The sequence below is a fragment of the Mirounga angustirostris genome, unplaced genomic scaffold, assembly GCF_029215605.1.
Source record: "Mirounga angustirostris isolate CCGP_5_RB_7025 unplaced genomic scaffold, mMirAng1.0.hap1 SCAF_1, whole genome shotgun sequence".
NCBI lineage: Eukaryota > Metazoa > Chordata > Mammalia > Carnivora > Phocidae > Mirounga > Mirounga angustirostris.
This window is the reverse complement of record NW_026991709.1, coordinates 188,556,660-188,582,809: the sequence shown is the minus strand read 5'-3', so window position 1 is coordinate 188,582,809 and position 26,150 is coordinate 188,556,660. Positions and strand designations below refer to the sequence as shown.

Genomic DNA, 26,150 nt, shown 5'->3' with positions numbered 1-26,150 from the left:
ACTTCATGTTGATTTTTCATGTAACATCAGGAACAAGAAAAGCTTATTTAAGAGAATAAATGACCGGGGGGGAGGGGAACAAGAAAAGCTTATTTAAGAGAATAAACAACCGGGGGGGAGGAGAGGGGAGTTTTCATTACCACAACCCCAAAATATTATCTTTATGTCAAATGAGCCCAGAAGGATTTCAAACCATCCGTTTTGTACTCTCCCCCTGAGGTTTGGGATTCATCTGACTCAGGAGGCTTCCAGAGATGTCCACCTCCATTTCCCTAATCTTGGCAGATGAATGGCTTCTCCACGGAGGGAATCTGCTATGAGACCGCAGGTGCGGTATCAATGCTCGTGACACGCGAGGTTAAAATTTCAACATTATCCTTTCCTAGCACTAACATGATTCACACTGAGGGAGGGAGCAGAATTTCTCACTGTGTTTGGCCCAAGGGCCATGACGGATCCTCCACCAGCCCTGTATTTTTCACTTAAATGTCATTAGGAAGGTCATTATTCTAATTTCTCCGTGTCTGTAGCTCTGCAGGTTGCCATGTCTATTATTCATTAAGCTGGTTTCCATCTGACCCAGGCTCAGTCATCAGATCCTTATGATTCCAGTTGCTTTTGGATCTTAAGAATTATTTTACCAATGGCTTTAGCGTCCCTGAAAGGGACTGAGTAACTTAGGGTGGATATGGCAGCAAGAATCTTGCCTAGGTCACTGACCCAGAATCAAAATGTATTTATAGAAATACATAACACAGCAGTTCCTAAATCTGGGCAACAATAGAATCAACTGTGAGCTTTTCAAAAATCTATTTTATGGGCCCCATTATCAGACATCTGAACATAGGAAGTATGAGAACCAGTTATAGCTAAGGATAATAAAGGAAAAAGAATGAATTATAATAGTCATTTCTTGATGGAACACCTTCCAGTGGGACCTCTGTGGAAAAAAAAAATTATAGAGAAAGCTGTATATTGTTTTTCAAAATACATTTAAAATATCAATGATATTACAAAATATAAATAATGTAATGAACAAAGGGGTACACATTACTCAACTTAAAAATAAAATATATCTATGGAGTTGAAGGTCCCTGGGTGCCCCTGACATCCTACAGTGTGCTCCTTCTTCTTACTGTCTCCACATGGGGGGATCCCAACCCTATTTGTGTCCAAATCTTGAAGCAATATACAGATCTGCATTTTTACACTTAATATAGACAGCCTATAAGGAATCTGCTTTTTATTTTATTTCTGCTGTTAATAACTCCTGAAACAGAAGTTTATATTATTATCTGTATCTGTTTCAGCTGTGGTGTCCAATTTCAACCAAATCACACATTATTTAATGGATGTTCCCTCCCCATTTGCTATGTAAGGTATGTGATGTGGTTTATAACAAATAGTTCATCTACTGAGACTGCCATGACCACATCCCTTCAAAACTGAATCCTTGTCACATGATTAATTGGGCTGAGTTAACTTTACCTTTTCTTTCATGTTTCTTTTTTTTTTCCTCTTGTTTGTTTGTTTGTTTACATAGCATTGACATTTTGGCTAAGCCCATTATTTAGATGCCACAGGTTCAAAACTTTAAACCTACCATGAGCTGGTTATACAGAATTGGAGAATTTTACAATTTCCCAGGCCTGAAACTTACAGAGCAAAAGAGTGAGAAAGAAATTCCTTCTGTGATGACTTACTGAGCACTTAGTATTCCACAGCAAAATGGTAAGAGTGAGTGACTACCCCTGACTGCAGCAACAGAGGTAAGAAGGTGACTGAATAATTGCATGTCACGTTGATACAGCATTTTGGGGTCTACAGAGCACTTTGCTTTTCATAGGATATTTGACTTGACAGTGATTAAATAAAACCCCCCAACTGAACATCAGGTGTAAAAGACACCCTACTGAAATCTATAAAACATTGGCATTGAGAATCTATCTTCAACATTTGCCGTATTTCTGTGTTACGCATCTCAAAATAAATTTAACAGACAAATGCTCACTTTGCTTATGTCAGGTCGTCCAATTACACTAAAGAAATTTGTTTGGAAGCACTAATGAAAAATTAAACATCTAAAACGTATCATTCTGCTACAAACGGACATACAGCAATAAAGCAGCATTTAGTTTAGTTAACCTTCACCTGTATAACAAAGTTAAACAGAGAGAACCCTCTGGGTATTTTTAGGGAGAAGCCAGTATTATCCTAAGCAAAGCGAAATAATACAAATTAATCTGTGTTGAGGGTGACAAAATATTTACAAAATCTCTCCTTGTGCACCTTCCCCTGTGCTTACTGGAGGCAAGGTGTTTTTCAGGAATAGCTGGCCACATGATATAATGGAGACTGCTCTCAGACAGGCCTGGGTTTGAATCTCTGTCTACTATTAGTCAGGCGGTGCGGTTTGATACGTTACTCTACCTCCATAAACCATGGTTTCCTCAAGTGTAAAATACCAATGTCCACTATTAAGGGTTATGAGGATTAAGTGAAAATTATAAAACTAAAGCAAACACTTATTCAGATGTACTGGACATCAAGTGCTGTTTTAAAGGCACTTGGTCTTCACAGCACCCCTAGGAGGTAGGGGATCACTGAGGCCCTCATTATAACAATCTATAAATGAATGGTGGGGCTAGGAAAGGTTGACTTTTGCTGGGTCATATGACTGGTAGGTGACAGCTCTGGTATTGAAACCAGGCCATCTGGCTCCAGAGCCCTCCCTCTCTGTCAGTATGCTGGAATCCTGATGACATTTCCCCTCCATCCTCACTCCATTTCCAGCATCCCCCATCCCATCTACTGAAGCTGCCTGTGACATTGAAAGAACAGAGAAAAAAAAAAAAAAATAGTAACCAGAAAACACCAGGGGCTTGGGTAATTTTTCTTTCAGGGCTTTGCATGACATCATGCAAATCAAAATTAACAATTTAGAAATGGAAAAACACAATGATTTGATACCTACTTAGAAGAAGACTGGAGGTCTAATAGGAGAGAGAAAGTTTCCCACAGGAGACAGGCAGGCTCATGGTTCCTTTCTCCCGCCTGGGGAGCCAGGCTCCAGAGGTTTGGCCCCCAGATCACCAGAAGCGGGGGCAGTCAACACACATACGTGCCAGGAGGGAGGGGCAGGTTTGGAGGTGTCCACTCCCACATGTATGCCCAAACCCATCCCCTGAGCACCAAAATTGGTTTTGGGTTACCAAATTCAGGCAAAACTGGATTCATTGTGAGAGAAGAGATGTAAATTCTCAGGCAATTCCACAAGATAAAAGCTACTGTGTCCTTAAAATACGAATTCTTCCTGCAGTAGGTGCAGGCATGAGATATAAATAGGCAATGCACTTTTCGTCATGGCTTTAATCAAGGATAAAACTTCTTTGGCAAATTACAGCTCTCGTGAAATTTCTTTACAGATGAAAATAATAAATAACAGTTGAGTAAAATCATTTTCATTCTCAGGGTGTCAATTTCTCCATTCCGTGCACACCAAATTTTAGGAATTCATTTGGGTTGAAAGCAAGGAGTTATGTGGAGATTCCTCTGTATCTTCTCATCGGTTTGATGCTATGCACTGGACTAAGGTGTGCATGGGAATCACTTACAGTGTCTGTTAAAATGCAGAGTCGTGGGTCCCACACCAGACCTACTGAATCAGCATAAGGGGGCAGGCAGGTTTCTGCTTTGTGAAAACCTACTTCAAGTAACTGAAGTATATGTTTGGCTTGGAACCATGAGTGACCTATTACTGTAGGGGTACAGCAGAGGCTAAAAATATATCAGGGTAGAGATCCCCCCCCCCAACTAATAAGGTAGGTTTCTGAATGTTCAACTGGTCACTTTTATAATAAATTCAAAGTCGATATTCAAAGCACAAGTCATATGATCAGAAGAAAGTTTTCTCAAGAATTTAAGCAAAATGGCAAAAGTTAACAGTGACAGAATTCAGTGTGTTATTGTGAACTCATCAGGGCCACAAACAATCTCAATGCCAAGTACATTCTCCTTAAGTCCAGTCTTTGCCTATTTTCCAGATGAGAAAACTGAGGGTAAGGTTAATATTAAGAGACATGCACAAGGTCCCAGGGACAGTATGTGGTGGGCTGGGCTATTTATTCATGTTGGTTTCTCCTCACCATCACTCAGTACAATAGGCAGGATTCCCTCCATTTGAAAAATGAAGGCACAGATGTTCAGAGAGGTTAAGAGTCCTGCCCAAAGTCCACAGTAAAATAGTAGAGCTAATATTCCTATGGAACCTCTGACTGACACCAAAGTGTATTAACTACTGGACTTCACGAAGAGCTAAAATGTCCTCTATGTTCATGAATTGAAAAGATTACCAAATCTCCACTAGTAAATCTGCTCTAGGACCATAGAGACCCCTCAGTAAATGGAATAGTTGCTTTTGTTTTGGTTTTAATTTTAATTTTTTGTTTTTTATAATTTTTTAAAGATTTTATTTATTTATTTGACAGAGAGAGAGCACAAGCAGTGGGAGCAGCAGAGGGAAAGGGAGAAACAGGCTCCCCGAGGCAGGGCTCGATCCCAGGACCCTGGGAACAGGACCTGAGCTGAAGGCAGATGCTTAACTGACTAAGCTACCCAGGTACCCCTGGTTTTAATTTTTAAATCACACTTTTTAAAAGAATTCCTTTTCTTGTTTTTCCTAAGCAATCTGAAAAGTAACTGCTAATATATCAATAGTAACGAAGACACTTACTTCCCACTGCCTTAATATTAGAAAATTAAATATCTAAGTAGGGGATTCAAGTCCACAAACACAGAAAAGGGTAAGCAAGCATATTCTATAAATAGTTCTTATGAGATTCTAGATTACCTGCCTGCCATAAATTTCTCTCTTTAATATACCTAAAACACCCTCCCACCCAAAGATGCACATAGTAATTATTCTAAAAGATATCTCACATTAAACTTACTAAGGAGAATCCCTTTTAAAGGGTGGAAGAGCGCCTTTAATGATTTGGCTAGTTCAAATCACATTTTGGAATATTATATGGGAACCTGATTAGTGGAAATTCTGGTCTTTGTCAGTGATGCCTGAAATACAGGGGATTCTTGAGAGAAATCCCAAGAAACCCACATCCCAACTACACACTGACATGCAAGTACCTATCATCGGCTGCTTCATGTTAACTCAAGTTAGAAACTGATGAGCAGAGGTTTGCTCTATCAAAGTCCCGTTATCTTCCCCATACTAACCAAAAGGGCCATAGTAGACAATGACAAAAAGCAGGTGCTCAAAAGCTAGCATTTTTGAGTAGCTAAGGAAATATAGGTACAGAAACAAAAACAGTTACACAAACAAATAAAAAACCAGTAAAGAATGCCTTGAAAGAAATCAAATAAGACAACGGGATAGGGAGTAAAGGCTTTGGCAGAGCCACTTCAGATGGGGGATGGGAGTCAGAAAAGGCTAATAAAACAGCGACATATGGCTGTACGTGTATATACAGTGATATGCAGATGTATATTGTGATACATGCCTAAAACCAGAAAAAAAAAAAAGATTGTTTTTCAAGCCTGCAGGATGTCCAAATTGTTGCAATGATCACCGTGTAGAGAGCAGGGCTTTATTACTTTTGAATTCAAAAGGAGACTGAATAATGAACTGAAAAATAAGAACCCATTTCCCTTTCGTGCTACAAATTACTTACTAAGTACATGAGGCCACCCTTGTTCTTTGCCAAACAGCATCGAAAGCCCCTGAAACAAACAAACAAAAAACCCTAAAGGGGCACCACGTTCGAGAGTCTCACACAGGAATACACCTTCACTCACAATAACAACAGTGGCTTCAGGGGAAGAGATCATTACTGGGCTTACTGTTCTTACCACCCGGTATGAGACATAAATGGTTCCAAAGCCAGGCATCAAGCAGAATACCAAGAGTCAGACAGAGAGGCAGAGATGAAGCTCACGGTCACTGTGCGCTCCATGGCAAGCTGTCAAATGCTACCCTGAAGGGGGCAAGTCAGTGAATTTCAGAATATGAAGTGCTCCGTCTTGAACTGCAGGATTCAGAACCAGACAACCGAATACTGAAGGTGCTGCTCGGCTCCCTGAGGATGCGGGGGGCTGGCTCCTGGAAGGCTGGCTTCCACGCATCAGGGGGGTGCAGCCCTCACCAGCTACTATTTTATCACCATAAAATAACGAGGGTGATCAACAGCCAGGCTCTGAACAGACTCATGGTGTGCTGGTTCACGATGAAGACTCCCAAGCCCCAAACACTTAAATACCTAAGTAGGGTATTCAAGATTTAGAATGAGAACTGAGAGTGTCAACTTTTTTTTTTTTTTTAACTAACACCAAAATTAATGTTTGTGCAGGTAATACAAGGAATGCACTTGGAAAAACATAGATTAGACAATTTCACATACGTGGACTTGGTCTAAAAGGACAGTTTCCTAAACTTTGTCATACACCAGTTGAGGTTTTCATCTGCACATGTGTGGTTGTTTTCTTTTTACCACTTTATATTCCACAAAGGATGTAAGAGGCCCCCCTCATGCATATTGGGATAATTCTGTGATTGGGCTGGAAACAGGTAAGAGATGTCCAAAGCAATACAATCTACTGATTCAAAAATACAGAATTATTAAAAAAAATTAACTTATGTTAAATAACAACGGTGGTGAGGATAATAATCACGTTCAACACTTCGTGTATGAGTCCTATAGGCCAAGGATTACTCCACTGAAGCTAACAAAACCATTAACTTTTTTGGCTAGATAACTGGGACACCAAAAAGGTAGTCACAATTAGAATCAGAGAGTCTACAGCCTTGCGGCCCAGCCCTGCTAGACTTGGTGTTCGTTGGATTTTTTTTTTTTTAACTGTGTTTTATTACTCTCTTTAACTGAGATAGAATTCAAATATAAAATCATCCACGTTAAAATGTATGATTCAGTAGGTTTTAGAATACTCATAATATTGCAAGAACATCACCACTAATTCCACAACATTTTCATCAACTTAAAAAGAAACCCTGACCCCTGAGCTGTCACTCCCCATGCCCTCCTTCCGCCAGTCCCTGGCAACCATGCATCGACTTTTTGTCTCTATTCAGTGCCTGCTTATATAGGACATAATTTTAATACCCCCTTCAGAATTCCAAGATGAAATTTTGAGATATTACATATATATTCATATACATTTAATGATATGTTTAATATGTACATCTTATCAACCTGTGCATTCCACTTGATAGGGTTTGTGCATTCTCCCACGTTATTAGCTATGCATCTACAGCTGTACTTGCAACAGCTGAAGGAATTCGGTCAGATAGTGCACACAGCATCTAACTAAATCTGGTGTTGTTGGAATTTACATTTGCATACTGAGTTGTTGTTTTTTTTTTTAATATTTTATTTATTTTTGAGAGAGAAAGAGAGAGAGCATGAGTAGCAGGAAAGGAGAGAGAGAAGCAAGCTCCTCCCTGAGCAGGGAGCCCGATGTAGGACTCCATCCCAGGACCCTGGGATCATGACCTGAGCTGAAGGCAGATGCTTAACTGACTGAGGCCTGCATACTGAGTTTTTTAAAAAACTAGCAACGAGACTTAAACATTGTGTTTTGTATTTCAAGAAATGATTTGAAAAAGAAGCTATTCATATTATACTCTTTTTTTTTTTAATATTTTATTTATTTATTTGAGAGAGAGAGCACATGAGAGGGGGGAGGGTCAGAGGGAGAAGCAGGCTCCCTGCTGAGCAGGGAGCCTGATGCGGGACTCGATCCAGGGACTCCAGGATCATGACCTGAGCCGAAGGCAGTCGCTTAATCAACTGAGCCACCCAGGCGCCCCATATTATACTCTTTTTAGTGGCTGCATGTTTAGAAGCCTGGCATGGGGGTGGACAGTGGGGTGGAGGGAAGCTGTGAGTCCCCTCTGTCCCTATGACATCATATGTCTGGAGCAATCAGGAGGCTAGCTCTTTTTTATCATAAAGAACTTGATGGCAGTCCCTATAGGACATTTGTTCCTCACAAGTACTTCCCAGAGATTCTATTAAAAGTCCCACGGAAACTCTGTTAAACGTTAAAGCCATATGCAAACTAATATCAAAAAAGGACTATGTTTTTTGGGGGCACTGTTTGGAACCAAGCATTACCTTAGCCGCTCACAGCCAGTCTTGAAGCCGTAAAACCTTATTTTGCAAAGTATCACACATTAGCACCCTCGTTTGACTTCCTTCTGATTTCTAGCACTGGAAAAAAAAAAAAAAATAGCCTTTTCTATGATTTAGGTATAGGACCTAACTGCAGAGGAATTTGCATTTGTATGAAGGGGGCTGAAATCCAGCTTCAGAATCAGCCAGGATTTTATTCTTTTTTTTTTTTTTTTAAAGATTTTATTTATTTATTTGAGAGTGAGAATGAGAGAGCATGAGAGGGGGAGGGTCAGAGGGAGAAGCAGACTCCCCGCTGAGCAGGGAGCCCGATGTGGGACTCGATCCCCGGACTCCAGGATCATGACCTGAGCCGAAGGCAGTCGCTCAAACAACTGAGCCACCCAGGCGCCCCCAGGATTTTATTCTTTTATTTTATTTTACTAGGGAAGCAGAGAGTATCCTAACAAATCCTCCTTTCCTCTTTTAGCACACTTAAAAACCCATCTTTGAGCTCCACTGACTCCATTAGGTTAGAACTTTGGTATGAAGTACAAAGGGAGGAAAAGTATAGGTATGTGGGTGGAGAGAGAGAGGAGAGAGAGAAGCAGAGCATGCAGTGAAGGGAGAACTGTGGGCAAGCACGTGGGCAAGCACCTCATGTAGCCCGGTGCTCAAGAATGATGCAGCAGAAAGAGGGTGTGTGAGGAACACGGACACCCCAGCTTCACATGGGACCTGCCAATCCACACAGGGCTCACATGCTGTTCCCTAGATGAGACCTCACCCAGAACTCCTTTGACTTCAGTCTCTGTCTTTGGACTTTTTGATTTAGCTTCTGTTTTAGCATTTACACAATAATAACTTTACTACAAAAGGTAAATGTCTTGTAAACTAATGGGAAGCATATTGCTTGGCATAGTTTATAATGCCAGGATTTATGGCTCTAACACTGAGGGTCTCTCTGACCTCGAAGATAACATAATGAACCAGCAATGTGCTGCAAATGGCTCAGTGTGATTTTTATTAGTTCTCATAACTGCCCCTTATTAATTTGTATGCACATAATAAGCACTCACCTTCACAGTCTGTCCAGCTTCAGGGCCATCCTGGAAGGAGGGGGAAAAAAATAGATAAATAACAGAGGTGATACCAGATAGATGATATCTCCTACTTATTCAGAAATATCTCCCGTTAATAATTTAGATCCAATTTCATTGTGTGTTAATTTATAGTATTCTCACGGGGACCATTCACTTCAAATGTGTGGGACCAGACAGTTCTCCATTTCTGCGTGAGAGTAAGTGAAAAGTTATGTATAAAAATGATATAAATTATCCAGTGAACCAACCCTCTTGCTACTTTCCATGCTCTTTGCTCTTGGCTATGGTTTTAATTGCATTAAAGGAAGGTTGGAAATGTTTGAGGAGGTAAATTACACACCTTTTGGTTATCTTTAAATCAGATGTAGTTTAATTAATGTCTGATTACTACAAGTCTCTACTCAAAAAAAAAAAAAAAAAAAAAAACCCAAACACCTACTGTAAACATAATCCATTAAGCAAGAATATGGGCTGTCTTATACAGGAAGATCACCCAAGAGTGGGCCCTCTCTGGCTGTCCTGACCTTGGTGGGGGTGGGGGAGTGTGGAAGTAGGAGCATTCATTTTTGCTGGGCCTTTTTCAGCTTTTTAAAACCCAACAATACTATTGGTTTAGTTGAAAATGGGCCAACTTGCCCAGTCATCAGTCACAATACAAAGCAAAAACAAGTGTTTAGCTGGTTTGAGATACCAGAACAAGCAATGTCTACAATCAAAAATTGTAAAACTGAATCAAACCTTGCAACTTTTAGCAAGCCTTTCTACCTCTGTGACCCAGACTAATGGGTAAGAAGGTTTGGCCTGCTGTGGCCAAGATTAAGTAGAATTGTGTATCAGTGGTTTTCAAACTTGAAGTCACAGCCCATTAGTGGGTCATGAAGTCAGCTTAATGGGTTGTGATCAGCATTAAAAACAAACCAGATAATACAACAAAAACGATTAGAGTGCACTGAAAGGGTAAATGCTGTTTTGTAAAACTCTGGTTTCCTTTATCTACATATGTATCCATGGGGAGGGAGGGTCACAATGATTGTGGAATAAATATCCTAGTATGGTTTAAAGCTTTAAAGGGTTTGAAAACACGGCATTTATGAAAGTACTCCAAGTGCTACGCACAAGTCAGTTCCTTTGTTTATGGGATTCACTTTCTAGTAAATCGTGTTAGATAACTAGCCCTGGCTATTTCCAGGGAATGTGAATTTTCTTCTAGCATTTCATTTAACACTGACAGATGTCTTCAGCCACTTGCCTTCATCTGGTCTCTCCGGAAACATAATTTATAGCATAAGCTTGATAAACCCACCCTGAGATTAATTACCTGCATGAAGGTGACTCAAATGGTTTGACATGACACACACACACACACACACACACAGTATTTTAAAGGGAAGTTTACTCTCAACACAGACATGGCAGCAAAAAAATTTTTAAGAAGCATTTAAGAGCAGTTTTAGTCTGAGCCTTCCATAACCTAAAAATAGTGGCCTTCTTTACCTGTTCTCTTCGAAGGTCTATGGTGGGGACATGAGGAGGGTAGAAGGAGGATGGTAAATATTCTGCACAACTAAAGTACTGAGGGCAAGATATCACATGATGGAAGAAGTCAATTCTTTCCAAAGGGTCCCTGCAGAGTCATGTGATTTCGAGGCCACTAAGGACTTTAATTAGGTATTGATACTCCCCAACTCTTCCCAAGGGGGATCTGAAGGGGCACAGGATATGTTATATTGATTTACTCAATTCCCACAGCTGATGACTCACCACAGACCTCCTCCTCCTACACTTGGCTCTACCTCTGCCTAAAGATCTCCAGTGATCGGGGCGGGGGCGAGGGTGGAGGGGCTGGTGTCTCATTTTCTTCCTGGGAAGCAGGCCACACAGAATATTCCATCAATCCAGCTTCATACCAATCCACAATCAATCACTGGTGCTTGAATTAAAGAGACAAGGAACCCTCTGAGGGCAAGGCCCCATGTAACTTGCATGTCTCTACTATCCTGAGGTAGAGCAAGGCTAGGCCCATGCAGAGCTCAAGACATATTTACCATGCAATAAAAATGACTTGTCCAGCCCGAGTCCCAGGAAAAGATCTGGAATGTCTTAATGCCCATGAAATCACGTGTCTATTTTTCCCACCTACTTTGTAAACAACGCTGCAGACAGTGTCTCAGCTGACATTCCACAGTCCACCTTGGGGCCAAGGATAGATAGTAGGGCAGTCCTGGATTAGTAACACCTTTTTCTGCTACTGTGAAAGACATGAACAACCACAGCTGCCTTACCAGTGAGATGGCAGCTTAAAAGAGAGAGAGAGCCTAATGCTAGGGTGTGAAAAGGAAGAAAAATAACTTCTGAGCTATCTGTACACTCACCTGCATGGAAAATGTGAGAGAAGTTCCTTGGAAATGCTTCTCCACCACCAGCCCAACTCTCTGGGTCGCCTGAAACAAATCCGCCACTTCATCGGGACGCAGGTCTCGGAAGCGCTCCACTGGCCGAAGGGGACACACGAGGACATCTGTGGTGAGTTCTGTTAAGGCACACTTTTGCTTCTTTGGGAAGTATTTTTACCAAGAAGTTTATACCCACAGTACTGAATCCCCTTGGCCCAAGGCCTGAACTCTCAAAGACTAAGGAATAAAAGAACAAATATTTACCAACCACCAAACTCCAGGAAGTTCAAAAAGAGCTTATAAACATGGTTAATTATACTTTGAAGGGAAAGGGATGGCACACTGAAGAAATTCTTTTAAGGGAAAGGGGCATTAATGTTCAGAGAGACTCAAGTGCTGGCTGAAATAATTATGCCAAGAGGCAAAATCTATTCTGGACCATTATCTCCTGACCCCAATTCGAAAGCTCTGTCTTCTCAAGCAGCTAAAGGCACTGGGTTGGAAAAGCAAGCAGAATACCCATGATTAAAATTTTAATTTCAGTATCTCTTTACAGAAAAATGTAATGAAAATACTATAGGAGTTATTTTATTTATGTTTAAAAGGAGTGTCGTCATTCTGAAAATATACAGTGTCCTTTATTTCTGATAAGAGATGTACCATGGGGTTAAGCAATTTATGACAAGTGTTCTTCAAATTGATTATTAAGAATTCAGGAAGCCAGCTGAAGGTAAATCATTAACTTAAGAAAAAAGGGTTTTTTGGTTTTTTTACTTAGGCAAACAAAACCGTCTTAAGGCAAGTCAACATATTTATGATATTGGCCCGAACAAACAAAATTTAGAGGAAAAAAAAGTAAGTTTGATCACATGTTGGTGGCAAATTAATATTCAATGTTACACCATCAATAACATTTCAGTTGTCTGTGTATTTGAACTCCTCATATACGTGTGGCTACATGCATACAATCGGGCAAATATGCATATATATGTATAGTATACACGCACACACAGATAGATATATTATTTTTTGTTTAGATTTCAGGTACCAGCAGGAGAAAAAAAAGTGCTCTAATGTTCTTTTCTGTTTCCTTCCTTTTTCCCGTTTCTTGTTGTTTTATAAGATCATGCTTTGCCTAAAGCTAAGGAGCTAAGAGGCATAATAAAACCCCAATTCTATGATTGCTAGTCTCACCAGAATATCAAGCACTGTAGACCATCATACTGGTAGGACGCAGAGCCCAAAGGGAAATGCACTGAGCTCAGCTGGGCGGGCCTGATTTCCATAAGAGAAGAAGGAGGGGGGAGAAAGGAAAAACTGATTAATTTTGCTCATAATCAGGAAATTCATGTCAACAGTAAACTAGGAAAAGGAGCATTTGTTTAATCTGAGTTCATTTTTCAAGAGGGGAGAAGGGAAGCCTTCACCCACAGGGCATCAGATACTTAAAAAGATAATTATCCTTCTTTGGCAGGGCTGCTTTATTATCATGGGTCAATGAACCATTTAGAAATGAAGAATTTCCTTTCATTTCCTTTTAGCAGATTGCCAGCTTCCACTCCCTCTGAGTTGCCTCTTCTTTGTTAAAAGAGACCTTTTCCCATCATCCTCCTCCCAGCACCTCCTTCTCCTTCCTCCTCCCTCCACCCTCCCTTAGACCCTGACTTCACCAAACCACAGCAAGATGACAACTTTGCAAGCTTCCAGCAATACCCATTAATTGTCATGATGAGCTATGTCTAAGCACAGCGACCAGGTGGGGAAGGAAGGACATTTTATTTAAACAACGGCTTACTGTCAAAATTGTTAGAACGAATCTGAAATTCTTTGTTTCTGATAACTTTAGTAATATCAGTGACATCTGAAACTTTTTTTTTTGTCCCAATGCCATAAAAAATATTTTATTATCTGTTCATTCTCCTTGCCTGATGCTAAGAATTGACTTGACCCAATGTTTAAGGAATCAAAACATTTATGGAAGTGAATCAAAATGGCTGAATCTGTCAGCTATTTCATCCTGTGTACACTGAACCACAGGGTCGTATATCACATACATTTATTATTAATTGAACGTTAATAATACTAATAACAACATGTCACAAAACAGTTGGACAGGCTAAACACATTCTCATTTTAGGTGAATATTTTTCACCTGCCCATTTAGGCCACGTTGCCCCAACATGTATATTTCCTGAAATCTAACCCTTTATTAAGAAAACATCTTATCTGCCTGCAACAAACAATGTTTCCATGTGAATGATAAGATGAAATAGGGTTAACTTTTAAAGGTGCTTACTTGGGCAGGTGTTCATGTAGGTAATCATTGTCTTTGTTCTGTTGGGACCCAACGGATGGACAAACAGGCATCTTGACCTGGCAGTGGACACACAGGTAGGCTTCACAGGACTCCATAGTGAGGTAGATGGGTCTGGATTTACACAGGGTGGGGCTCTGGAGCTCCTGGCTACTGTGTGAGTCATCGACCTGACCAACAGCCGACTCACTAGTCTCCCCAGGCCATTCTAGGTACAAAATGGCATCAGGAAGTCAGGACCAACCACCATCCCTCAGTTCCTCTGAAACCAGAGCAGAAAAGAGCCTATGTCCTAAGCCCAACACAGGCTATGTCCCCACTGCTGCCTACCTACTTCCTGAAGCTCCTCTTCCCCCCACCTCTCCGCTATGCACTATACATCTGCCACATTTGCCTTCCTTCTGTTCGTCTAACACATTAAACTCCTTCCCAGACTGGGGGGGGGGGGGGGACTTTGTCCCAGCTGTTTGTTCTGCCTACAATTCAATTCCCCATAATCTTCGCATGGCTGCTTCTTTCTTATCATTCCAATTCTAATTCCAATGCTACTCTCTCCAAGGAGCATTCTAGGACCACCAGTTTAAATTGCTACCCAGTTACTCTCTCTTCTATCACTTGACTTCCATCCTGCCAGAGGCCCTGCCACCACCTGGCAGTTTTCTGGGTTGGCTACTACTTACCTGAATGAGAACATCAGCTCCACGAGAGTGAAGACTGGTTCACCCCTGCCCAGAACACCAGACTTAATAAGCACTGCCGCAATGAGCGAATACATTATGAACCAGACCTTCTTGCCAGCTATCTCTGAGTACTAAGACCCTGACAAAATGGAGACAACATCCATTTATTTTCAGCCATCTACACAAGATTGGGAGGGTCTGAAAGATTTTTTTTTAATTCCAAGAGATCTCTTCCTGATATTTAGCATAATCAGAACCAATGTTGGATGTGAGCTGGAAAAACGTAAACTTGTTCTAACGCAAATTAATTTTCATATGAGCACAAAGGAAACATAATGATGAGGGTAAAATCCTTGTGAAAAACCCCTTTTATGTAATTATAAAAAAAACTACAGAAAGAAGTATCTAGATTATTCAGAGTCTCAGATAAACTATACGTATAAAAACGCTGCTTTATACTTTGACTAGGAATTATAATTCATTTGTTCACTCAGTGAACAGTGAGCACCAGGTAAGTGTGGATGCTGTGCCAGGCTCTGGAAATAGCAAAGGAGAACAGGAAGTTGCTCCTGTTCTTCCAGTCCAGGAGACGGGCACCAAAGTAAGTGACTGCAGTACTCTGGGAGGTACAGAGGGAGGATTAGAGGATACAGAGGCAGAGGGAAGGACCCAATGCAGCCAAACCTGGGACACCTTAGTAAGGCAAGGGCTCCAGGGCAACTACAGGTGACCTCGAGTTTGATCGAGTACCCCATGGCTCCCGAAATATAAGCAGGTTCACAAAGGATTTAATGCAGGTCAGCAAACATTTTCTGCAACAGGCCAGATGGTCAAATTCAAAGTTTGGTGGGCTGTATGGCTAAGCAGCTATAGACAAGACAAACAATAGTAGGCGTGGCTATATTCCAGTAAACCTTTATTTACATAAAGAAGGGGCAAGCCAGATTTGGCCATGGACCTAATAATGTCAATGGTTGGTTTAGAGGAATCACATTAGTAAGAAGTAACTAAAGGAAGTTAGAACTATTTGGGGGTTCCATTCTTTTCCTGAGTTGAGGACCACACTGTTATTTAAATAGCATATTGGACAAACATCATTATGGTATCTTAAAAATTGTCACTTTCTATGGAAAACACCTGAGCATGACAGAGAAATTTCATGAACTTGTGTAGCACTTTTGATGCTTTTAAAGACTAATCACAGTCAGAAAATGTGTTACGGTGATAATACCACATAGATAAATCATGAGTGTTCCTCCCAATCCAACTAAAGGAGTTTCTGCCATCTTTAATTGTAAGAACAAAGCATATGATCTACAAACACATGAGAGCACCAGAACAGTATGTTATTCACAAATCCAACTGAAAATAAAAGTGTTTTCTCAACATAAGTACATAAGCCTTGGAAGAAAACACCATATTGCTTAAAGATGGTGGGTATCATGTGCTACCTGATTCTCATAGACAACTCAGGGAAAGCAAATTAATTTTGAAGAATAGCAGACAGCTCTTGTAATTCTACTGCAACTGTTTATATGTCAGTAGTTTTAAGGTAATGTCACAGATGCAGCATAATTTAATTTAGAGATTCTTAGGCATTGTTAATGGGCAAATCCCACATTATACATCAGCTGCTACAACACACTTTCTTTTGAGTCCTCTTTGCTTGGGATTAATACCCCTGAAGAGACTTTTTAGCCAACATGCATGATAACCCTCAAAGAAGTTAATCTACATAATTGAGTTTAATCTATATTTATCCAGGACTCATCATGGGTGAGAACCTGTGAAAGAGAGTATCATATGGGATCTGGTCTCTCTCTCTAATCTAGAGAAGTCCATTTAGTAGTAACATTTAAAAAAAAAAAAAAAAAGAGAAGGGAATAGTTACAGTTTAGTTCCTGTGGTCCACAAAGAGACTCCTCATAGAGGAGGAAAATCAAAGAATACTTCCTAGTGCAGATGAGATTTCAAGTGAATTTTACAAATGGGGAAGTAATTCAACCAGTGGGTCAGCTGACAACCCACTCGTCCATCCATCCCACCACTAGAGCCTCCTCTCAATCCAGGGCTTGCGCTAGCATTTAGGGCACCAAGATGAATCCAGCAGAGTAACTGACCTTGAAGGGCTCAACTCTGATGTCCCAAACTGTCATGCAGTATAAACAGATCATCACAACACAGATGAAGACTATTGATAGAAATCAGTACAGAATGTTGTGGGAGCACAGAGGAGGCAGAATCTAACTCTGCCTAGGGGTGTGAGATAAACTTTTCAGTATGGTCTTGCATTTCAATTTTCTAAAATCAGAAACTATTTTTCCAAATTTGGACCAAGATCTGTCCTTGAAAATGGCCTAGCAACTTATGGTTAGCTTTCAAGAAAGTTTTCAGACATTCCTTCTTTGGCCATAATCAGTTTCATTTACATATGTACTCTCATTTACTTAATCTTTCAAACAAACCCATAAAGTACTATTATAATTCCTATTTTGCAGATGAGGAAATTATAGCTTATAGAAAATGAGAAACTTGTGCAAGACAGCACACTCAACATGAGACTAAAACTAGAATTCTACCCAAGCCTGTGTGATTCCAAGATCCACACCACAATGCTGTGATTTTGCACTTTTTGTACGATTATGATTCAGTCTCTGCCTACCCTCTTATTAAAAGTGTGCCCTGAATTCCCAGTCTGTTGTGGAAGAGAGCCATGGGTTTTATGAAACACAAAGATATTGTACAAAACTGCTAAAGGCTGAGAGACACCTAGCCTTGAATGAAGAAAGCAGTGGAAACACACAACCCCATCATGGGAGGAAGCCTCAGTGCTGGGAAAGAGAAGTAGTAAGTATGTCCTCATCCTAACGAGAACTGTGAGTAAGGACATCAAGAATAAGAGAACCTCCTTGCACCAAGAGGTTCAGCAGGAGGAAGTATGGAGGGATGTGGAGCCTGCATTTTGGCCCTTTTCCCTCCCTCCCTTTCTCCCTCTCCTTTTCCCTCCGTCCTGTCCTTCCTTCCTTCCTTCATTCATTTTAACTGAAGTACAGTTGATGCATATCACATCAGTTTCAGGTGTACGACATAGTGATTCCCCAAGTTTATAGTAACGATACGTTCACCACAAATATAGCTACTACCTATTCCTTTTCCATTTTTGAGGTTGGCTTGCTTCAAGGTACCTGTGGCTCCCCTGGGCTGGTAGACTCTGAAGGAAGCTTAGCTACAACTGTCAAAATCGATGGGTTAGGCTGACAGACATATGGAAAAATCCCGTGGCCTGTTGGACAGTGACTGGGAGTCGCTGACTCTCTCACACCATTATTTTTATGACCAAGGATCACCAGAAACCTGGTAATGCCTTTCCTTTCCCTTTTCCTCCTCACTCACTACCAGCCCAGAAGTGCCTGTCTCTGTCCTTTGGATGTAAACACTTGGGGTGTTTTTGCCACACTGAAGTGATGATGACACAACATGCCAGGCCCTGTGCTGAACTCTGGGTGGCACAGAGCTAACCCAAAACACATACAATGGACAAAAGAAACCAAATGGAATCTTGTACTAGTCAAGCATCTGAAGTCAGTGTGGTAGAGGATTTACAAATATTACCACAAAAGTGCCTCCCATCCCACCTGCCCCTTTGCAAAGTGACTTTGCTTCTCTTCTCATCAAAAATGGAAGTCTGTTTCCTCTCCCCGTGAATTTGGGCTGGCCTTGGGACTCGCTTTGATCAGTGAAATGTGGTAGAAGCTTCACTATGTGACTTCCCAGGGTCAACCCCGAACAGACTTGACAACTTCTATTTTTTTGTCCTCTTGGAACACTGAGACCAAAATGCTGGGAAAAGCCCAGGTGGCCTACTGGGGAATGAGAACCACATGGAGGAGAACTAAGGTACCACAGCGGACAGCCAGCACCAACTATTAGAACCTTCCAGTCATAGGAGACTTACTGACTGACTTCCAACTTCTCTGTCAGCTGTCTACTACTGCATTATGACAACAAACACAAACACTGTGGCTTAAAATAACACTACTTTGTTTTCTTGTCCTGATTCTGTGGGTGGTTTTTGTGCTGGTCTCACTTAGGCAACTGCTTTTGGTTGGCAGGTAGGCTTGGGGCTGGGCTCAGCTGGGTCCACTGGGCCCCTCACTCCACGTGCCCTTTCATCCCAATCCAGAGGCAGAAACTCTAATGCCTCTGAAGGCTAAGTTCTCCCACATTCTATTGGTCAAAGGAAATGATGGGCCAGCCCAGGTTGAAGGGAGAGAAATAAACTCCATCTCCTGACAGGAGGAGTGGGAAGACCATACTGAAAAGAGGTACAGGCAGGGAAAGTCCTATTGCATTGAGGGTCATCACCATGACAATCGACCACAGGTAGTAAGTGTGAAAAGTTCCGAGGATCTTATAAAAATGACCAGGTGCCCAAGATAGCTTAGATGCCTGCTGAATATATATAGCCACGGCATTTTTGGAGCTGGGACAGGCCTTAAACATCATCCTTCAATTACTATTACATCAATATCTTCCTTGTTGGATGGGAGAAAAATGGGGGAACAGAGTGTTTAATTGATTTGCTCAAAGTCACACAGGTGAACAACTGGAATTGAAACTCAGCTAGCTATCTGGCTTCCCAAACCGAAGCTCCTTCCATTGCACAGAAGATGACTAAACGTTGCACCTCAGCCACCATGCTCTAGTGGTAAACCTCTGGCAGACATCAATAATCAGCTCCGTACGTAACTCTCTCCGTGAACCACAGAGACTCAGATTCTTTCTCAATCCCGCCCTCGAAGCAGCCGTCATCAATCAGAGTGGGCACATAACAAGAGACGCGGGGGTCATTTCTGTGGCCTCCTCTCCTGCCTCAAGAACCACACAAACATCTGCAAAGGCCCTGTCAGAGTCAAGAACAAAGTGAAATGCTGCAAAAGCAAGAATCTGCCCAACTACATCAAATGTTCATTATGTTGCTACATTTTTATCCAAAATAAATTGGATAAGTTTAAAATTTGCTCATCATGTATAATGATTGATGATCTAAAAAATAATTTTATGTACATTTCCATGACAAATATAAAATATTTAAATATAGAGTCATGACAGAGAAATGGAAATGTACTGATTTAGATGATTAATTAAAGAAGACAGCAGAATATTATTCTCAGAGTTGTTCAGACTTGCTCCCATTTATTTTTCCATATCTGATCTATTCTAGGGGTTCAGAATATAAAAGTCACTAAAATAAATCAAACCATCAAAATATCACTGATTCTGATGAGGCTGATTAGCATGTGCATATATGAATATGGAGGAAGTCAGTATCAAATGATGAAGAATTAGTCATTCTTTGGAATTAATAAAAAAGTAGAGTGCATATTCATCTCCACTGCAGATGAGTATGTAGTTCAATGACAAGCAAGGAACTTTCCAGTTTGTAGTGCAGACTTCTGGAGGCCCTGTGTAGTAAGTTATTTGCTCTAACAAGTAATCCTAGCCCTTGCAAATCTTCAAAATGATTCATAATGTCACTTCAAAAACAACAGGATGGACTGTGAGGTATTTTTTAAGAGGAGATTCAATTTATTTGATTTAAATAGCACAGTTACAGAGCTTTGAATCAAAGTAGGTGGCATCTCAAAAAGTAATCTACTATTTACAGTGTAAGCACTTCTGTGAATTTTCTTATCAGAAAGGTAGAAATATCACCCCCCCAAATTAAGCAATACAATTCTGAAGAAGCAGCTTGTCAATTTGGGCCACATCTTTCTTCACTGGATATTAACGCACCCACTGCAGTAACTCAATGATGACATCATGGGATAGTCATCAACCATAAGCATAAATGGCGTGAATATAATTTTAAGCAAATTTGATTTCCACAATAATAAACTCCAGGACAGTGTGATTAAGATAATGATAGTACTCTGCTCGTAACTGGATCTCAGGGCAAGCATCTCTTAAGTATCCATGAAAATTCTCATGTTTTGTCCTGGAAACATACAGTGACTGTGAGTCCTTAGTCATCTGGGAGAAAGGAAGGCAGGTATCCTTCACTAGGCACATCCGCCCTGAGCCAGCCCCCAAACTCCTATACCAATCTGGATGCTCAGAGGTGAGAATCACATTCATAGGGAGAAGTGAACATGTGATGTGGCCTTCAAAGAAAGTAAAATCAAAGAGGAGCCTGCAGCCTGAAAGCACTTTGGTATAGATTCTTTGGTTTAAATTTCACACATTATTCTGTGTATTTTTTAAGGCAAAGGAAATCCATTTATTATCCCAAGAGAAACAGAGTGGGAAAAGCTTACTTGTACTAAATTAAATATGTGGGGAAGGGTGAATAATATCAGAAGGGGAAGGAAAGAACAGAGAACATTTGTTTGCTTCTTGCTATGTTCTAGTGATCATCAGTGACCCTTTGAGGCAGATGCTATCACCCCCATTTTTCCACATTCAGAAGTTCCGGCCAACAGAGTGAAACCACATACCCAAGGTCACACAATTATAAAACGAAAATCTTGGCTAAGGCCATGCGGTAAAATCATCTATGCTGTTTCAATGCTGCCAAGGTCATGAAAGTCTCCATGTGCCTATTGCAGTGTTTACTACAGTGGTTCACCCGAACACTGGTTTCATGAGATGTTATCACACATTATACAGGAGAAAAAACATGTGTGGTCAAAGAGGATTAAAAAGCACTTGTTGAAATGAGTAAAACAGGTTTCTCTACAGTGGTACTCATCAGGATATTTAATATGCTAATGTGCATTCTGAAGTTCTCAAAAAGCAGAGATGCTATGCAGCGTTCCTCATATTTGCTTAACAATAAAACATTATTATTATTATTACTACTACTACTTTGCAGAACGCTGTAAAGGACAAATGTTATAGGGGATGTTCTTTGAGAATCTTGGGCATCATTTACCTCAATATAGAGGTGCCTGCAAAGATTGCTGTTTTTTAAACAAAAAATAAATATCCTGTTAATTCATATGAGCAAAACAAGAGGGCATTCTGCTAAATGAAATACGCTGAGAAGTTGAGTATTAAAATACATCTAATGGGATATGAAGGTCATTGGTGCTGTTCACCAACTATTTCAGGTTCTTGCCATATCCAGGCACAAGGTAGGATTATACTTCCTGGATCCTTGTGGTTTGATGAAGCTGAAGATGAATTCTGGCCAAGGAATTGTGAGCAGAAGTGATATATGTTGCTTAAGGACTAGAGCCCTGAACTGCAGTGTGAGACCCCAAAGCTCTTTCCTTCTCCATGGCAACCAGAAACATTGGTGGTACAGTCAGACTGGACTGGCATTACAGGTCAGCAGGGGGCTCTGTTCATCATCTGTTCTCAGCGAATAGAGCAAGTCTGTCAAGTAGGTTTCATCTCTTTTGCTAACTCGCAACTAACCTGTAGTAGCTGCTTCGAGCAGTACTTTGAAGAGGATTCTGAGGTTTCAATAGGAATCAGGAGGGAAGAATGGAGGGATTTGTAGTTTGAGCTACCATGAGGGAGGGAAGAATATCCATGTGCATGATCAAGTATCTGCCATTCTTCGATTTGAAAGCAATACAAATATTTCCCCAAGGCTCACGTTCCCCCTTTCTCAATGACATGGAAGTCATTTCTAGGTACTGCAATGTCTCTAAATAGCTGTTATGAAAATCTGGTCTTATTGGTATTGTCCTGAAGATACATAGAATAAGGGATTTAAATAATTCTAGTTAGGAGAGTATTAAAAGAGTTACTGTCACTCAAACGTGTCTGTCCATAACGTGCTAACATGGGAGTGGGAACACATCAGATGAAAATGATGTAAAAATGCTCTTAGGTGTGAAGAGTTGGAAGACCATTGCAAAGAAGAAGAATTAAGTACACTTGTCAGCTGGAGGAAATATTTAAGGATCATCCCCAATGAGGAATTTTTTTTTTAAACTTCATATATACTCGCTATGAGAATCACTTCAAAAACTCTATGAGAAGCTTTTTAATTCTAGTGGAGATCAGGAAGTAATGCTAAAGATCTGTAATTCATTGGAGATCTGCTGGAAAACCACAGGCAATTTAAGTAATTTAGTAGCACTTGACCATGTACGCTTCTATTCTACCAGCATGTGAATGAGGACAGAGCACCTGGAGTGTCTACTTCTAAGGGTGGCCAGACTGGGACCCAAAAGCCCATACAGTGAGAGTCCTTCCAACACAAGCTCCACTAGGTCCTGAAAAGCATGGATTCCATTTCTGGTTGGCTAATGCCATTCAAGAGCCACTGGAAAAGTCCAATTTCCTTCAGATCTCCAGTACAGTTGGACAAGCCAATGAAGCAACCCACACATCACAGTTCAGATACTATGGATGGCAAAGAGCACCCAAATATAAATATGGAACAGCAGAGACTCTTTAACAGGAGAAAAGAAATAGACCTAAAAGGGAATATTCCACAGGGAGAGCATTCTTAGAAGACAGGAAATACTCCCTAGCAGATAGGCTCACGTGGCATTCCTGGTACCACACACAGTGTAATGCAGAACAGGCCATCAAGAAAGATTTGGTGAAAGAGAAAATGACATGCATGCTCATTCATTTCTTCGTCTGGGAAACCATTCTTTCACATGAGTAAGTCTTCAAAATGTTTCAGAAATTGTTTCTGAGACCATTGAACAAGACCAGACTCAACTTACTTACACGAAAATAATTAAGGGAAATGCACTTACTACTTAAAAAAAAAAAAAAAAAAATGCTTAGCTCTGAATTCTTAATCAAAAAGAGACCCAGCTAAAGGCAGAGAAAAACTAAACATAAGATACCCTACCCTTAAAAAAAAAAAAAAAAAAGATACCCTACCCTTCGCACATCAAAGGCAGTGCTTGCATTTTAAATGGGAAACTTGTAGACCGTTAACTCATTGGAGCTTAGAAAGATCTGAGAATAACATTGTTCTCTGTTCTTTTAAAAACAGTGATGAGATCTTTTTTTTTTTTTTTTTTTTTTGTGACAGATACAGATATTGATAGAAAATTCCTTATTTAAAAAACAGAGAACCTTGGGGCGCCTGGGTGGCTCAGTCGTTAAGCGTCTGCCTTCGGCTCAGGTCATGATCCCAGGGTCCTGGGATTGAGCCCCACATTGGGCTCCCTGCTCGATGGGAAGCCTGCTTCTCCCTCTCCTGCTCCCCCTGCTTCTGTTCCCTCTCTCGCTGTGTCTCTATCAAATAAATAAATAAAATCTTAAAAAAAAGAGAGAACCTTAATTATGTTAATTAGGTATTCTCAGAATGTGAATTAACCTCCCCCTAACCAAAATAAATAAATAAATAAATTCAGTCCTAAGTTAGCAATCTAAAAGAGATGTGAGAATATTTCATGTTGAAAGGTGTACCCGTGTTTAACGAATGAATTTCTCTGTGAATTACTGAAGGAAGGCCATAAAGCCAAATTTTGGAGAAAAGGGTAGAAACGAAACAATTTTTAGGATGTTGTATGTTTTTCATTTATTCATTAAGTATGCATTAATTAAGAAAATTAATACTCTTATACTGGAATTGAAACACTGGAATTAAAATTAAAAACTTAATTAAAAAAAAAAAAAGCCTCCTATATGGTATTGTGTATGGCACTGAGGACAGCATGCACCAGCCATATGCACCGCATCCCCTCCGTCCAAAAGTGTACGTTGTAGACGGTGAAAAGGCAGGAAACAGATAAAAACGTCATCCATTGTGAAAGAGGCAAGGGTCGAGATAAGAAAGCAAAGATGCAGTGACACAAGGGGAAGGACATTCCGAGCCCACACTGCTACACTGGGAGTGAGCTTGGCATGTTGATCTGGAGTGCCAGGAAGGAGGCCTGGCTCTCTACAGCTTTGGGGGGCAGGCTGGACTGATTCTATGTGCATGGGGAAGCCTCTGAAGCGTCTCAGGCAGTGGGTAACAGAGATTTATGACAGAATCTGAGTTCTCTTCTAGAAAGAGCACTGTAAATGCTGTATAGAAGAAAAAAAAAAAAAAAAGGATTCAATCAAAGTAAGGATAAAAGCTGAAGGCCACTGGAAAGGCTTTACCAGAGACTGAGAGATTCAAACTAGGCCCAAAGTATGGTGGTGACAGTGCAGATACAGAAAATTTGAGACATATTTCTGAGACAGGAGAAACAGCACTTACTGATGGGGGGTGGGGAATGAGTGGAGGGGGGTCCAAGAGGACTCCAAGGTTCTGGCCTGAGGAGGTGGGTGGAGAATGATGTAATTTAGGAGATAAAGGTGGTTGGGGGTTGGGAGGTAGGCAGTGTCTTGTGGCTCACTATTTAGAGACCTTTCCTTCTTGAATTTACAGATTTCCCAAAACCAAGTAACCTGGGGGACCCCAGGGCTTCTAGGAATCTCCTGAAAATGTTGGCAAGATGGGATGGATGTGTGTGTGTGTGTGTGTGTGTGCGCGCGTGCGCACGGGCACACGCATGTGTATGCACTGTTCTCCTGTGATCTTGAGTTTGCAAAAAATTCTTAGTCTCTGCACTACAACTAAGATAAGAATCACTGATTTGAATTAGAAAAATTATTTGGAATTAGTTCCCAAGAGAATGATTAAAAACAGACTCACGCTTCTATCCATTTTAGCTTAGAATCTAACAGATCTGATGTAGCAAAAGGGTTCGAAGCTGATGCCAAGAAAGAATTCTTGAGACGTCTTTGGTGCCAAAAGGTGGTTTTACTAAAGCACGGGGACAGGACCCGTGGACAGAAGGAGCTGTACTGGGTCATGTGGAGTGGCCCATTATATACTTTCAAATTGGGAGGGGGGTAGAGATAGTGTAAGTCTCTAAGGAATTTGGAAGCAAGGTTTCCAGGACCTTGAGAGGGCTAGCTATTGTTGAGAAAAGGTCATTTATTACTGTCCAATAAAACCTTAGTTATGAGACCCTTCAGATGTATATCGGTAAGTCATAGGCTTGGGGGATGACTGTCAACATGTATCTTGGTGGGGGAGATAAAGGAGGTTTCCAAAGGAATTTTTATATGTTAAAGTAGACTTAACAGGATCCTGGAGGTCAGGCTAAGATTGTCTTTTGCCTTTAGCAAAGTATTAACATCGAGGCAGCTGAGTGTCTAGAGAAATGTCACTCTGCCTGTTTCAAGGACTTGTCAGCAGGCTATAGGTAGTGGAAATTTAATTTTTCTCCTGCCTTTGTTTCCCACATCAGACCCACTCCTGAAACATGAAAAAAAGAAGTTTATTTTGTGTCTGAACAATGTGTTCCCAAGGATGAACCATCCACAAAAGACAAACTAAAGATTTTTTTCTACATGGCATAGCACTAAAATCATTTTAATCTGATTCAGCAGTGAACAATTTAAGACGTGTCTCTTCCAACAAAAGACAGCTGGACACATAAAGATGATTGTGTGATCCATTCAAAATTAAAGAATAGGCTAAATCATTTACAACAATAAAAATGCAGAAAATCCTTTCAGAAAAAAAAAAAGGCATGAAAACTCTAAGTAGCAAG

At 40.6% G+C, this 26,150-nt stretch overlaps 1 protein-coding gene across 4 annotated transcripts in view; it reads right to left on the bottom strand.

The window, feature by feature from the left end:
- The window catches only part of FHIT (fragile histidine triad diadenosine triphosphatase), a 1,508,464-nt gene that overhangs the window by 255,095 nt on the left and 1,227,219 nt on the right, over window positions 1-26,150 (bottom strand). For all 4 annotated transcript variants that reach the window (XM_045862036.3, XM_064594290.1, XM_054504652.2 and 1 more), the window contains 2 exons: window positions 11,620-11,765; window positions 9,224-9,253 (listed from right to left, as the gene is read on the bottom strand). In XM_045862036.3, coding sequence (XP_045717992.1) covers window positions 9,224-9,253; window positions 11,620-11,765 — 176 coding nt within the window. The remainder of the gene's footprint in view (window positions 1-9,223; window positions 9,254-11,619; window positions 11,766-26,150) is intronic.